Source organism: Corythoichthys intestinalis, chromosome 8 (genome assembly GCF_030265065.1).
Source record: "Corythoichthys intestinalis isolate RoL2023-P3 chromosome 8, ASM3026506v1, whole genome shotgun sequence".
NCBI lineage: Eukaryota > Metazoa > Chordata > Actinopteri > Syngnathiformes > Syngnathidae > Corythoichthys > Corythoichthys intestinalis.
The window spans coordinates 25597086-25613528 of record NC_080402.1 but is presented as its reverse complement, the minus strand read 5'-3'; the positions used below and the strand labels follow the sequence as shown (position 1 = coordinate 25613528).

The 16443-nt window shown below is 40.2% G+C and overlaps 1 protein-coding gene across 9 annotated transcripts in view; it reads left to right on the top strand.

The window, feature by feature from the left end:
• LOC130919997 (ankyrin-2-like) overlaps positions 1–16443 on the top strand; it is a 127560-nt gene that overhangs the window by 18896 nt on the left and 92221 nt on the right. For 5 of the 9 annotated variants that reach the window (XM_057842707.1, XM_057842708.1, XM_057842701.1 and 2 more), the window contains exons 1-2: positions 7669–8694; positions 15213–15314. In XM_057842707.1, coding sequence (XP_057698690.1) covers positions 8569–8694; positions 15213–15314 — 228 coding nt within the window. In that variant the 5' untranslated portion in view covers positions 7669–8568. Of the gene's footprint in view, positions 1–7668; positions 8695–15212; positions 15315–16443 lie in introns of those variants that run through there. The other 4 variants (XM_057842703.1, XM_057842699.1, XM_057842702.1 and 1 more) reach the window with 2 other exon arrangements.

Sequence of the window (16443 nt, the reverse complement as noted above, 5' to 3'; positions counted from 1 at the left end):
TCATCTCAATACTTTGTTATGTACCCTTTGTTGGCAATAGCAGAGGCCAAACGTTTTCTGTAACTCTTCACAAGCTTTTCACACACTGTTGCTGGTATTTTGGCCCATTTCTCCATGCAGATCTCCTCTAGAGCAGTGATGTTTTGGGGCTGTTGTTGGGCAACACGGACTTTCAACTCCCTCCACAGATTTTCTATGGGGTTGAGATCTAGAGACTGGCTAGGCCACTCCAGGACCTTGAAATGCTTCTTACAAAGCCACTCCTTTGTTGCCCTGGCTGTGTGTTTGGGATCATTGTCATGCTGAAAGACCAAGCCACGTCTCATCTTCAATGCCCAACCTCTCGATACATGGCCCCATTCATTCTTTCTTTTACACAGATCAGTCGTCCTGGTCCTTTTGCAGGAAAACAGCCCCAAAGCATGGTGTTTCCACCCCCATGCTTCACAGTGGGTATGGTGTTCTTCGGATGCAATTCATTATTCTTTCTCCTCCAAACACGAGATCCTGTGTTTCTACCAAAAAGTATTGTTTTGGTTTCATCTGACCATAACACATTCTCCCAGTCCTCTTCTGGATAATCCAAATGCTCTCTAGCGAACCGCAGACGGGCCTGGACGCGTACTTTCTTCAGCAGGGGGACACGTCTGGCAGTGCAGGATTTGAGTCCCTGGCGGCGCATTGCGTTACTGATAGTAGCCTTTGTTACTGTGGTCCCAGCTCTCTGTAGGTCATTCACCATGTCCCCCCGTGTGGTTGTGGGATTTTTGCTCACTGTTCTTGTTATCATTTTGACGCCACGGGGTGAGATCTCGCATGGAGCCCCAGATCGAGCGAGATTATCAGTGGTCTTGTATGTCTTCCATTTTCTAATAATTGCTCCCACAGTTGATTTCTTTACACCAGGTGTTTTACCTATTGCAGATTCAGTCTTCCCAGCCTGGTGCAGGTCTACAATTTTGTCTCTGGTGTCCTTCGACAGCTCTTTGGTCTTGGCCATAGAGGAGTTTGGAGTGTGACTGATTGAGGTTTTGGACAGGTGTCTTTTATACCAATAATGAGTTAAAACAGGTGCCATTAATACAGGTAACGAGTGGCGCCTCGTTAGACCTCGTTAGAAGAAAATAGACCTCTTTGACAGCCAGAAATCTTGTTTGTGTATTGGTGACCAAATATTTATTTTCCACTCTAATTTGGAAATAAATTATTTAAAAATCAAACAATGCGATATTCTGTTTTTTGTTTTTTTTTCCACATTGTCTCTCATGGTTGAGGTTTACCAATGTTGACAATTACAGGCCTCTCAAATATTTTCAAGTGGGAGAACTTGCACAATTAGTGGTTGACTAAATACTTATTTGCCCCACTGTGTATATATATATATATATATATGTATATATATATATATATATGTATATGTATATATATATATATATATATTTTATATTTTATACACACACACATATATATATATATATATATATATATGTGTGTGTGTATGTATAAAATTATATAACCCTATTAATTATGCTTAGGGTTAATTATATATTTAGGGTTCCCCCAATTAGGGTTAGGGTTTAGGTGGGATACTCTCGACGACATCCCCCAGCTCGTCCGACGACTGACCAGTTAAGGGGCGCCGAAGGCAAGGCAACAGCATCGCAACATGCATAGCAAACAACACAGGATAAAGTACCGGGTCTGAGCTAAGATTATGATGCAGACTCTGCTAAGCCGTCTTCTACTGCAGGGGTCCCCAGTCTATTTCGCACCACGGACCGGTGTGATTTGGGTCTTTTTTTTTCATGGACCGGCAATGTACGGCAGAAAATACAACAAATTTAAAATAACACACCGGGGATTAAAACAAATGTTAAGTGCAGGGAAAATATAACTCACTCGCTGAATCAGTGGGAGGCCCGAGCTTGTTTCCTTGAGATGAGATGGTCCCATCTAGGTGTGATGGGAAACAGTGAGACACGTAGTGTGCTCCTTATGTCCAGTCTGCTCCATAACTTTGTCTTGGTTGCCGTCATTACAGAGAAGCTCGCTTCACAAAGATACGATGTTGGAAATTGTAGCAAGGTTTTCAGTGCTCTCGTAGCGATGTAATGGGGACTTTTTAATTCTCTCCAGCAATTGCTCCTCTGTCGGCCGCTATATCATCAATGCGCCTTGTGACAGTGCTAGCAGAAAGAGGAACCCGTGCAACCTTTTGAACAGCAGCCTCTGCTAAAACTTCATTGCAAATATCCTTGGTCGCAGACAAAATAGATTCTTCTCCAATTATGAAAGGTTTCTGGGCTTTAGCAATGCGGTTTGCCTCAAAGTACGATGCTCTCAGTGCATTTGCATTTGTTGATGTGGTGGCCTTCAGTAATTGTTTCTGTTATTCGTGCTCGCTATTTTTGCCAGAGCAGCTTTGTAGGCTTCATTGCCTCGTTTGCTAGCTTTTGCCCACATATTATGCAGAGCGGACTTGGCGCCTGACAGTCACTTGTTGTGACAAACCCATATTTTAGGTAGAATTCTTGGTATTGTCTGTTAAAAGAAGATTTTGTTTTCTTCGAGGTTTTAGGCTCATCTTCTGGCTCGTTAGGTGCCAGAAGATGAGTTTCCCCCGTGAAAAAAATTTGTCCAAAGACGTCAGTTTTTCTATCATCTTTGCTAGTGTGGGGGCTAATTATTTCCGGGAACAAAATGTGATGCGCCTGCCCTGCGGCCTACGTCATACGTTATTATCGAGGACAAGCGCACATAGATATAAAAAACAAGATGTACTGCTAGCAGTCCAATGGATTTTTGTGACGACATTCTATCCAATTGTAGTATTATATCTAGAGTAGACAGAGATATTGGTGTGTTAAGGGGCACAGGCCAAAGTACCGGTACCGGTCCGTGGCCCGGCAGTTGGGGACCCCTGTTCTAATGCACCCCTAAAATTTGCATCATAAAAGTTACAAAACTCGATTTTAAGATTGTCAATGTAATTGCTGTTCATAGTGCAGTTTCGTAGCTTCTATTCTTACATGTTGATAGAGCACTTTGTCCAGTTCCTGAAGTGTTCGGTTTCTACCATAGGCGGAGTTTGACTTTTGGGGCAGCGGGGGCACAACATGTTGATGACCCCGAAACACAGTGTCAGCAATAAAATTAACTTACAAGAATATTTATAATAATAAGTTGAAAATGAGCGGGGTTTTTTTTTGTTTCACATCATTCTTGACGGGAATTCTAAATCAGGCTGCTGGCAGGACAGCTGTACTTTTCACCAAGATTGTCATCTATTGAATATGGTACACCTGCCGGTGTCGTGCCAATGTAGTTACCTCAGTCAAAAATTGTATCTCCTGGGCGGAACCATATGGAGTGTCTTCATTATTCGATCAAAAAAAAAAAAAAAAAAAGTCACTTCAATCAAAAATAAAATGTGTTTGAATGCAAAAATAAATTTGAAATGAAAAAAAAAATGCATTTGAAAGCTATTTTTATTTAAATTTTATTTTTGATTGAAGTAATGTTGTTTTGTGTTTGGGCCACATTTTGGCTAGGACATTTGTGTCTTTTTATTCAATCAAAAAATAAGTTGCTTCAAACAAAGAATATATTTTTCAAACAAAAAAATCACTTCAATCAAAAAAAACAAAAAACAAATTTCAATCATAGAAAAAAAGTTTTTGAATGCAAAAAAATATTTGAGACTCAAATATTTGCATTTGAACACTTAGTTTTTCATTTAAAAAAGTTTTCTTTGATTGTAGCAATCCTTTTTGTGTTTTGGCCATATTATGGGTAGGGCATTTGTGTCTAAATCATTCAATCCCCCAAAAAGTTGCTTCAATCTTTAAAAAAAAATCTTTTTAATCAAAGAAAAAAATCATTTATAAAAAATAAAATTGCCCTCCCCATTTTTTTTTTTTTTTAAATGATATGCAAAGCAAATGACCGTCTAAGGTGCTAGTCACATGATCTGTTCGAAAAAATAATTTTGACCCATTATAAAAATATCTTTTTTTGTTCATTTCATTAATTTTCATTGTTGTTGCTTTTGTGTATATATATATATATATATATATATATATATATATATATATATACATAGGAAAGTCAATTACATGCAATGACATTTTTCAGCCACTATGGGAGGGCTTGTCCCCCCTGTGCCCCCCTTAAACTCCGCTTATGGTATCTACTGCCTACTGTCGAAATGTTCTTGGGCAAAAAACCGAACCCAAATTTGCTTCCAATGTTTCCTGGCAGGAATTTCACTCGCAACAGCACTGTCCACTAGAATATGAATGTGTTCTTGCATGTGAGCCACTGTAAAGCACTTTTGTTACCCTGTTGATGTTGATGTTGAATCTATGTTTTCACTGACAACTGCAACCTTTCCCCCTTATATGAAATACTTAAACACTCTTACACACACTACCAAACTAAACTACAAAACCACCTCTAACACAGGGCAGGACGAGGGATACACCGTGAAATGGTTGCCAGCCAATTACAGGGCACAAATGTACAAAATCTAATTCACATTCACACCTATGAACAATCTAAAGCAGGGGTCCCCATCTGCCGGGCCACAGACCGGTACCGGTCCGTGGCGCATTTGCTACCGGGCCACACAGAAATAATAATTTAATAACGACCGCATTCTGGCCGAATTAACCCTGTGCCCCTGCTTAACACACCAATATCCCTGTCTACTCTACATATAATACTACAGAATAGATTAGAATGTCGTCGTAGAAATCCATTGATTGGACTGCTAGCAGTACATCTTGTTTGTGTATATGATATATCGATGTGCGCTTGTCCTCGATAATAACGTATTACTAGGCCGCGGGTGCAACACGTTTGTTCCCAGAAATAATTAGCCCCCACACGAGCGAAGATGACTGGAAAACATACGTCTTTGGAGATATTTTTACGGCGAAAAGGGCACTTGATGGGCCTACAACCTCGAAGACCCATGAACTGCGATGGAGTGGGTTCGTGACCCGTTTGTGAATAAACCGAGGGATTCGAGCATGTCTGTGCAACAGGAGGATCAACTTGTAGAGATTGCAAATGACGCCGACCTTATTAAACGTACATTTGAGACAACAACTCTACCGAGGTTCTGGATTAAAGTCATTCCGGAATATCCTGACATCGCTACGAGAGCATTGAAAACCTTGCTACAATTTCCAACATCGTATCTTTGTGAAGCGGGCTTCTTAATGAATGCGTAACGACAAGGCGAAGTCGTTAATGGTGAGAGCGGTGTGTAGTTGTTGTGTGCAGCTAACATGGCAGGATGTATCTGAGGAGAACTTTTCTACAAGTCCTTCCATGATCAAACATAAGTTAATATTCCTTTCTTTCAAGAAAGTTTGTAGTGTTTACTTTGGAATCGCTGCATTTGCGCATTTTGCAGCTATGTTTAACGTTACGCGCATGTGCAGAACCGCATCGTTGCAATTTTTGATGGGTTGCAAAATTTGTCAGAACACCGGTCCATGAAAAAAAGACCCAAATAACACCGGTCCGTGGCACAAAAAAGGTGGGGGACCCCTGATTTAAAGTGTTCGAGAGCTGTCACAAGCTATCATTTGTATAGTTGACTAATCACTGATTATTTTTGCGATTAGTCAACTAATTGGTTCATTTATAAATTAGATTGCGTCCAATTTTTCGACTGTTAAAATTTTTGTCATTGTCTGCTGTCTGTTGGAAGTGCAGACCTTTAAAGTGCGTATGACACCAAAAAGCATGTTTATTTCATATTTCACGCTGTGTTTTATGTCCTGAAGGAAATGGACCGCTTGGATGTGCGTGGAAGCGATCGTTTTATTTATTCAATTTTTGAATCCCACGCCATGAAAATGAGTGACTTCCGGCTTCAGTCTCGGGTTTAGGACGAATGCGAATGTTATGTCACCCGGGTCAGCATCTCACAATACAGCTTTGCTTTATAGCATGCAGATGGCATTCAGCTGATTTTGCGGAATAATTCGTTTATTTTTTGCATCACGCCAGCCAAACGGCTGCAGGCTTATGTAGCTGTACTAGGGGGAGTCGTGTGAGCCTTTTTGGGTTTCAGAACGTTTCTGTTCACCCCGACATCAGCAAAGACAAGTGTGGGACAACTGTGGGACCATTGAACTTTCGAGGAAGTGAGTAAACATTGTTTATTATGTCAAATACTGGGATCATGGCATATGTTTTATTACGGAAGTGGCTTGCACTTTGTGGCTGACAATGCTCCATGTCCACCGAGAATGCCACTTGGCCGACGACCGGCATCTTGTCGCACTATACTCTGCTTATTGCCCTCTTCGTGTGCCCGGTGTTCTGTCAAATTTTCAACCCCATCAGAAATTGTAACTTTGTGTTAAAAATGGCCGCGAATACAGCGATTACAAATTAAACACTACAAACTTTATTTAAATAAAGGACTATTTACTTACATTTGATCATGGACGACATGTAGAAAAGCTCTCCTCAGACACAACCTGCCATGTTAGCTGCACAACAATTGCACCCGCTCTCGCATGAATCTCTCACTGTTTACATCTTCACCGTGAAGTAAAGCATTATTTTACGCCATATTCGTGTTGACCATGTGGCAGCTACGCATTCCTCCGACATCGGCCGGTTTGTCCGGCGGTCATTGTCCAGCTGGTTCCCCGCAAACAAGTCCTCTGCACGCAGCAGGGGAACGACGAGCTCTAACTTGTTCGTTGCTAGGCGGGTTGCCGATCGGCGAAGACAATCGACAACTCCGCTGCCGTGTGAAATGATCAGGGCTAGTTTTGTGTTTTTTTCGCTTCGAAGATTTTGAAACATCACTCGGTTCGGGAAGGCATATCGGCTAGCTGTCACGCCTCTTGGTTTGTTTACATTCTCCGAAGCCGGGGCAGGGAAATGACAAAAGCCCGCCTAACTATGGTGGCATAAAATATCGTTCGGGAGGTGCGACAGTAAAGGTGAAGTCGACAGTTTAGACAATTATGGAGTAATTTTGCCATGTCAAACTGAATAGATGCATTTTTATTATTTCCTATTCCATTTAGAACAAGACTGTTATTTGTCATGATCATACCATTTGTATAGCTATTGGGGAAAAATACTTTGATAAAAACAGTATCCTGTAAAAATATTGGAGTAGAGAGACTGAAACAATGACATTTTGCGGCTCTCTTTGTCGCATTTTCCTCGTTCTGAATAATTCCCCCTCAATGGGCCGAATTCTAAATCACATGAAACGATGACCCTGCCGACGTCATCCTCCTGTTGGGTAAGCTAGAGCCCTATAATGGTAGGCATGGCTAAACGGTGGATTAAAAGACTAATTTCTCGTCATCTGCGCTTTGCCAAATTGTTGTATATTGTCGATTCGTCTCAAAATATGATTCTGATTCACATAATAATGCTATTTAAGACTTTTTTATCCTGTAGTACGCACTTTAACTGGGATGCTTTTACAGTTCTATAGCAATACATGGTGAAGATTCCGTATTGAAAGAGTATCTTTTTTACTATTATTATTTTTTTTTTATCTGTCATGTAGTCATCAGTGCTCCTTCCAGTTGATAAAATTAGCAACATCAGTTTTTAATATTGAAGAATTGTAGTTAATGTGTTTTATGATGGTGGTGCAAATTGGTGTGACAAGTGGTTGACAACAACATTGCAGTATTCTGAGAAATTATTCTGAATTTTGTTCTGCACGGCCCCTTAGTAATAAAAATAATAGTAATAAGTTATTACCTTCTTAGGTATTAATTATTCTCGCTGCCCATGCCACAATGTATGTTGTTTTTTTGTTTTTTTTTGTAAGTGTGTGCTCTTGACAACAGTAGAGAGATTAGCTATGGCTATAGCTGTAATTTGACTGTTGGCTTGCAGCTGCGCTAAACCCCTTTACACACTAAACAACATAACGCACACACACTCATTATGCACACACATGCACATGTACGCACACAAATGCATTACAGGAAACACGTTTTAAAGCCACATCTGTTTCCATGGAGAAGGGTTTTCATGTACTGTACATCTGGACTGGGTCATATTGTATGTGTGTGTGCGTGTGCGAACGCGTGTATGTGAGGACAAATAATGAGTCTTACTGTCATCATTCACCACCCCTTTTCTGTCATTATGTCCTTCCTCATCCTGGGACACACAAATGCTTCATTTTCACCGAGCATAAGTACAGTAGATGTGAGTGTTTTTGAATGTACAAATCCAGCAGTGTGTCTTCAATTTCTACAAGGATAGTGGAAATGAATTTAGAAGATGAGAGGTGTTAAGGGAGACCTTTTGTCGGATATTCTTTTAAAAAGAGCCATTTTGGAGACCCTTCACTCGGTGGATTATTTTTTCTTCTCCTTTTTTTTTTTTGTGTGTGTGTGTAGATTTTATGTTTGATTTGATATGATTTGATTTGATTTTGCTTCAGAAAACCAGTTTTTCCATGTTTTGATATTGTTGGAACTTGGCATTTAGTTTATAGTTAGAAACATTGTTTCACACATCGTGAATGATCCATAGATACACTGTCAGGAAATTTTAGTCATGGCCCATGCCGCTGCCCACTTGAAGAAGGCACGAGAAATCGAGCTTCATCCAGAGTACAAGGCGCTACAGAAAGCCAGGGAGAGGCGACGGCGCCAGCGTGAGAGAGCTGAAAGAAAGCGGCAGGTAAAACACATGTAACAGCTCTTTGTTGTGGTTTTATTGGTGGTGAGAAGGGAAGACTCAAACATCAAAAAGAAAAGAAAAGATAAGACTTTTGACTAGAATTTAGATGCTGATGATTTGCGCTTCTACTTGGTCAAGGGTAGAATCAGAATATAAAGTCTGTCTCACCTGTGTTTTTTTATTTATCTCATGTAACAGCTCTTTGTTGTGGTTTCATTGGTGGTGAGAAGGGAAGACTCAAACATCAAATAGAAAAGAAAAGATAAGACTTTTGACTAGAATTTAGATGCTGATGATTTGCGCTTCTACTCGGTCAAGAGTGGAATCAGAATAGAAAATCTTAGATTCAAAAATGAAGTCAGACCTGTTTTTTTTATTTTAGGAGAGTTGTTGTTGACACTAGTATTAACGTCTCTGAGAGTGCAAAAGCCATGACCAGTCATCACCAAAAGTGCACATCTCTACTAGACATGTGCCGATTACCAGTTTCAAGGTATAGCGTGGTATAACATCAAGGTTTCAAAACTGCAATTATTTTCCATCATACCGTCCCGAAGGTATTAGCTATTTTTTATGTCCCAAAAATGCATGGAAAAATCCCTCGCTTGCAGCTGTAGGGCTCAACACTCCCCCACCGGTTGTTGCTCAGTGTCAGTGAGTCAGCTGTGCTACACGATGACTTTTTCCCCCATCGAAGAAAACGAAATCGCTGGTACAGGAATACTTTAGCTACAGAAAAGTTACAGACAGCCACGGCTTAGAGGGGGAAGGCCAACCGACACGTAAAACATGTTTACCGATGGTAGCTGCCGAGGAGGCAATACCTCCAATATGATTTCATATGTATACAAAATTAAAGGTTAGTAAACACTGTCATGAACGTTTCCCACCAGCTACGAGAGTTAACGCCAGCGTGTTGTGTCTAGCTGTGGTGAAATGTGTTTTTTTTTTTTCCTCCCTGGCAACTGTCTGTGTTGAGAAAGAGAGTGGGTGTATAATGTAAACATGGTACAAGTCATACACATGTGCTTTTTATGGAAAATAATTCAATTATTTTTGTTCTGATGGTAATAATGTTGAGCTGTGGCTGTGGGTTTAGGCTCACCTAAAGGACTGCATTTATTTTAATTTTTATTTAGAATATATTTTCAAATCCTGTTAAATGGAAATGTTTTTGTTGTTTGTTTTTTTAAACTCAGATATCTCAAAGTAACACATTTTAGAGCTGTAATTGCAATACCGTGATACCGCAAAACCGTAATATTTTGGTTTAAGATTATCATACCGTCAGTATATCATAACGGCACATGCCTAATCTCTACTCATTCATACTTCTCTGAAAATATGCGGTCTGGTACGTCTCAGCACAGCCAATAGTATGTGTGCAAAGTGTCCTCAGTTGGACACGGAGCTGATAAAGTGGCAGCTGTCCACTTTCTATCGTAACGATTCGCTTCACGTGAAAGCATGGAGAAAGGCTTTTTGTTGAGATGTTTTCCGAGGTTGAAGTGAGTATACTAAGTAGACATGTACGCATACATATGCAGTTTTCAAACCTTATGAGTAAAGTAAGTTACATATTTTTTAATAAACGGCACTTTTCATTTTCATGTGCAAAAGGTAAGCAGATGGACCATTTTGCCAGCGGGTCACCTTAATGGTAGCGCACTAAAGTTTAGATGCTTCAATATTAGCATATGCTCAGGAAGCGGATGTGTAATCCAGTATCCTTCATGAGATGACTGACAAATCCTGTACAGTTGTACAGATTACAGCTGCTTCTCACTCATGTCAATCTTTATTTGGAATTCTCTGCAGTCGGTCTGAATGCAAGCACGCACGCACACATGGCCGCACAGTCGAATGTTTCTATAAAACACAGTAAATTTAGATTATTATTATTTTTTTTTTTTTTTAACCTGTCCTTTTCAGCTGTCTGACACGGAGAATGGAAGTCGAAGTGCCCGGATGGTCTGAACAGTTTTAATGTTTCACATTGTGAGTCTGATATGCTCCAATTATGATCATTCAACATACCTCGTTTATGATGACAAAGCAGCGAACAGGAAGGGGTTATGGGGGAACAGAAGAAAAGAAACACAATCTACAACAAGAAATACATTGAACGTCTACACTAACTACTAATAAGTTGGCGCTATCTTCAGCTAGATGTATTTCCGGTTGACACCATGTGGGGGGCCTGTTGACCAGGGAAAGAGGGGGACGGGGGTGGGGGAGTCTATAAGCTAAGTGATTGAAAGGGGTAGCTCTGTGATCTAGAACCCAGTAATCGTGTGAATCCCTTGTGAGTGTAAGCCCATTGGCGACCGATCCTACGTCTCTCCATCGCCAATCCCTGCACCGGGATCCCCCCCACCCGAGCGCGCCCTATCACATCCAGCCGCACGCGAGCCCCACCAGGCGCGCGACAGCCACGCAGACGAGCGGAGACGCCACGCAGGCGTCAATCCAGGGCCACGGCCCCCACCCAGCCAGCCTGGGGAGGGAGGGGGGCTTGGGGGGTGGGGATCAGCTCAGCCCATCAATTCTCCCGCAGCCGCAAAGGATGGTCCAGGGTGGTCCCCCGGGCCACCTGCGCACCCATCAACCAGCCTTCAGTGATGGCAAGAGGGGACACACCGTCAACCCCACACCCACCTCCACCCCCGTCCGCCCACCCGGCCCACGAGCCACAGCCGCAGCCCCCCAACCGGCATGGCACGCCATGGGAACCGCAGCGGCCCACCAAGCCCAGGGCAGGGCAGGGTCCCTGTAAATTTAAATGTAAATTTTCAGTAAATTTAGATTAGATGTCAAAGGCCCAGCCAACCCTTGTTTGAATTTAACTTTACTTTTCGTTATTATTTTTTCCATTAATTTGAGATGGTTTTAACTTCGAGTATTTTGAAGACAACCTGGCAATTTCTCTTACCGAACCAGACTCGTGGATTGACAGTACAGCATCCATTTGAACCCATAACCCTTGCACTCCGTAAAAATGCTGACAGAAAGCCTGTTGAAGTTAGCAGAGGCATTATGTGTGTTTGCGTGAATAATCTTTGTTTCAGTGATGTTCACTGTTCAGCGCTTGTATATTTTCCAGATGTCTTTTGAAGGCGGTGCCGGATCAGGCGGTGGCAACGTACAATGGCATGAAAAGGTTGGGGCATTACCCATGGTGCCCAAATTTTGTTTCATTTTTGTTAATATTTGAATCAATAGAGTACATTCAATATCTTTAACGTAACTTTTGCAAAATGTTCCAATTAATACAAAAATAGCTTTAATTCCAAATGTGGCCAAAGTGTGAATAATTTGCTGTTTCACTGTAAATGTAACATTTTTGCCTCATATGGGAAATTAGCAAGTGATCTTATTATAAACAAGTAAAATTGAAAAAAGCTCACAACAGACATCCAACCGTTACCATGGTGTTTCCATAAGATATTGAAACTACTGAAACCTGACCTCGGTCATTTTTCCAGGCATGACATGACCTCTCTCCCTTCCATCGTGACTTTTGACGCTCCTGTAGAGTAGTAACACTGGAGGCCGTGCACACTCTAGTCCAAGTCAAGCTCAGCTGTCATGCACGCCACTCTGGGTGCACACAATGGCTGAAGAGACAGTCTAGAAGTGTAAAAATAACCAAGGCAGGAGAGTTGACAGTTGTTATCATGCTGACAGGGAAAGCATTGGTAGAGAAAACGAAGGCTGGGCTTTGAGCCTTGGCGAGGACTCAGAAAACGGGGTCTTTTGGCTGAGAGGGGACAGCATGATGTTATTGCTGAACATAGTGAATGAAATTCAGCTTGTAGCAACGCCGGGTTGAAAACATGGACCCTTCTGTAGGATTTATTGACCATCAGCCTAATGTCCGGAAATTGGTCTTGAGTGGGAAGTCTCGGACAGAGGAATTGCTGGACAAGTCATTTACTGTAGGTCTCAGGCTTCAGGTTGAGCAGTGACTTTTGGACCTTATTTGGTCATTATGGGCAATGCTGCAACTTGTATGGCTTGTAGATCAGATAAAACTTTAAAAAACACTTGGGATGAAAAAGACTTGAATCAACTAAGTGACCTGCGCGGAACATCCGGATCAAATGATTCACTGGTAAGAGACCAGTAGGTCCTGTTTCTGTAAATATATATATTTTTTTTACTTACTGATTAAGTATCTTTTAATATAAAAGGATCTTTGACATTAAGGTGGACTTTGTGTGTTGTGACATCACATGTGAGAGAGTTGGCCCTTCTTTCTGCACAGGGAGTGTGGCTTTATCCCACACGTGATTAAGTTTTGAGTCTAATGTGCTGAGAGTTTACTACATATATAAAAGCAGTTTCTGCTCTTTAAAAGAAACTGCTGTATTTTAAGCCAAAACAACTGTTGTTTTTGAGAAAACAATACGTCTATATGCTGCCATAGCAGATTCATGGTGCATTAAGCCCCCAAACTATTTTTAATTTGTCCGATTTACCCTGAAAACCCCCGTTTACAGACGTCGCATAAGTCCTTTTGTTTCAACCCAGCCATAAAACGAAGGTAATTAATTATATGTATTCTGCAAAATGTCTGTCATTTTTAGGTTAGAATCATTAATTAATATCTCATATTTCTTTTAGGGGGAAAAAAAAAACGTCTTTAAAAAGTTATTCACTCACATTTTTTAAACTTTTAAACAAATTATGTCACAATGAAAAAAATGGCGTCTGTAAAAAAAGTCTATCTATCTATAGTCAGTCTATAGTCTATCGCTTAATTGTATTTTTTTTTTTTTTGTTACTGTCGCATTTTCTCCGATATGTTAGATGATAAATAATCGTTCCAAAAAAAAAGAAAAATTGAAAAAAAAAAGTTTGAAAGGGTAAATATATGAAAAAGAACATCTTGACCACTTCTTGATGTCTGCGATTTCTGCATCGCGACCCTTGTTATATGACCATGTTTCACCCATAAAATCCCCCAAAAAATCCAGCTGTGACCATTCACAGTTGTGTCTTGACACTCAGTGATACATGCTACGTGGAGTTTTTGGATCGAAACAAGGTAAATACGCGATAATATCTCGTTTAGAGTCATGGCGTCTGTAATTCTGCTCTCGCGTGCTCTCACATCCAGATAGGGTTTTGGTGTTTAAATTTTTTATGATTTATTATTTTTTTTAAACGCCCTCCTGTTCAAAAATGTTCTTCCCCCAGAAAGTTGAGATTTTAAGCTTTCCAATGATGTATCACACATGCATATCGGACAATTTTGAAATTTGGCCAAATTGGGGGTCTCAGAGTGGAACTTCAAGTCACTTGAGTGTTTTCCGCCATATATATATTTTACACAATACAATTTCTAAACGATATACTGAAATGGCAATGCCTTTGCGGTTGATTCATTACGTAGTACTGAAAAAGAATTACAATTAACTCAGTATAGTTGACTTAAAATATCAATCCCATATTAATGAGCCCCCAACAGAACAGACCTTGAGTTATATCATGTCTTTGTCACCTTCACTTTGCTGGTTCAACAGTATTACAGACCACTAAAGTACTGTACTGTACGCTATCAGGGGTTGCTATGACAGTTGCAAATAAGCCACTGCATATACTTCATAATACAAGCCAGTGAAGATGTAATTATAACACAAGTTAGCATGTGTTGCTCACATTATAGCTGCTCAAGTGTAGTACCATCTTTATTATTGTCATATAGTTCATCCGACAGTTTGATTTTGACACCTTTAAAGTTGTAGTTTGCAAGCAGCAACATCCCTGAGTTTCTGTTGTGCTTAAAAACTATTTTACTTGTGTGTGATAAAGAAAAGATGACACAGAAGGTGAAGAAATGAATGATAATATACCAAAACGTAAACTATATTCAGAAGCCGGATTGTGCAACTGTTCATAGCTGGAAGAGCAATATATTAATAATAATGATATAGGAATTTATGTTAACCTAATGTTAGACATGAACAGATTTGAAGTTGTAAAGAATATGGATAGACTTTCCAAAAATAGAAAATCATTTAGTGTTGAAACCCCAACTGGTCTGGACATTTGTAACTTATGTTACAAAGAGCTAGTTAAGAGGACTCAGGTTTTGCTGTGGAATATTTCTGGATGGTACAGAATCCAGGTCAGGGGATGAGGGTTCTAGAAACTATCTGAACCATGCCGCTTGTCTCCTTCCCATCTTCGACGATAACTAGGTCAGTGTTTTTAAGGAACTTGGAGTAAATACATTTTCTGTAAATTGTGTCTCATTGCAGTACTTTTAAATAAATGTGAATTATAAAAAATATTGTATGGTCTTGCAGTCATGAATATGTGTTTGAATACTATTGTACTGTATGTGTTCACCATTTTTGGTAACCCTGTAGTATAACTATTCACATGATACAATTAAGTACATTGTTTAAAATCATTTTATTTTAAGTAGTGCAACAGCAAAAGAGCTGTGAAACATGGATGATATCAAACACTTTCTTATAAGCATTTCAATGTGTTTTCCTTTTCTGCAGTCGGACAGCAACACCAGTTTCCTGCGAGCTGCCAGAGCTGGAAACATTGATAAGGTCCTTGAGTTCCTAAAAAATGGGGTTGATATTAGCACATGCAACCAGGTAAGAAAACTTAACCATCTCATCAAAGGTTATGTCTGTTATCCGAAATCCATGTTTTGTGATAAGGATTATGTGTTGTCTGTTATTGAGGGCTTCATTTAGTAATATAAGAAATAAGCATACGTACATACTATGTCATCATTCATTTCTTCAGTTGGCTTTCAACCTATGTATTGAGTTTACTTGTGTGATGATTTCAGTTGAATGTGTCTAAGTAGTCTTCTATGATACCTATCTTTAGTAGTGCAAATCCATGCTGTTTGTGGGGAAAGGGCCTGAAGACGCCACAAGATGACAGCAAAGCACTTGTTCTTTGACCTTGGTGTCGAGCTACATTATGATGACTATTATTTCAAATGTGCTTTTTCAACGTAGACGCATGGTGTTTTTCTGTAAGTTAGTCACCACATGCATCAGTCAAAATACACAAAGGATACAAAATTGTACAACTTTGTATTTGGAAAATGCAGTACCAGGAGAAAACCCACACAAGCACAGGGAGAACATGTAAAGACGTTTCACGAACACTAGACCATTGAACCCCCAACCTCAGGACTGTGAAACAGATGTAAAAACCATTTGCTACAGTGCTGCCGATCAGTGTAATAAGGATAGATTTAAGTATTTTTTTAATAAAAATGCTGAATATTGCAATGGAATGTGGTCCTAATCAAGAAAATGCTGCGTCACAGTGACTTGACAAAAAGAAGCTGTCAGCATTTGTCTCTCACATTAACATTTCCTGTTTAAACCGCGGTAACCCACAACTCCCATTCTTCTTAGTAATCTTAGTCGAGTCTGGAGGGGTTTGCATCCTCCTAACAGCTGGTCTTTGCGTCCCCTTTGCGCCTGACCTCACCCACATTCTACATAAGTGCAAAGAAAGTGAGGGTGTAAAATGTCTTGCACCTAAATATTTTTTCACCTCCCTGTGCAGCAGACACCAACAAGATTTACATTTGTCATAGAGTGAATTAAAGCATTGGTGGAAGAGGTGTGTATCTTATGTTTCAAAGCAAATGGCTGCGTTATGACACTGTTTTCTCATGAAATCAACTATTTATACTCTGGTTTCTAATTGGTCTGCTGAGAGGAAGTGGCAGCTGCCCACCGCGAACTCTACTGTTTG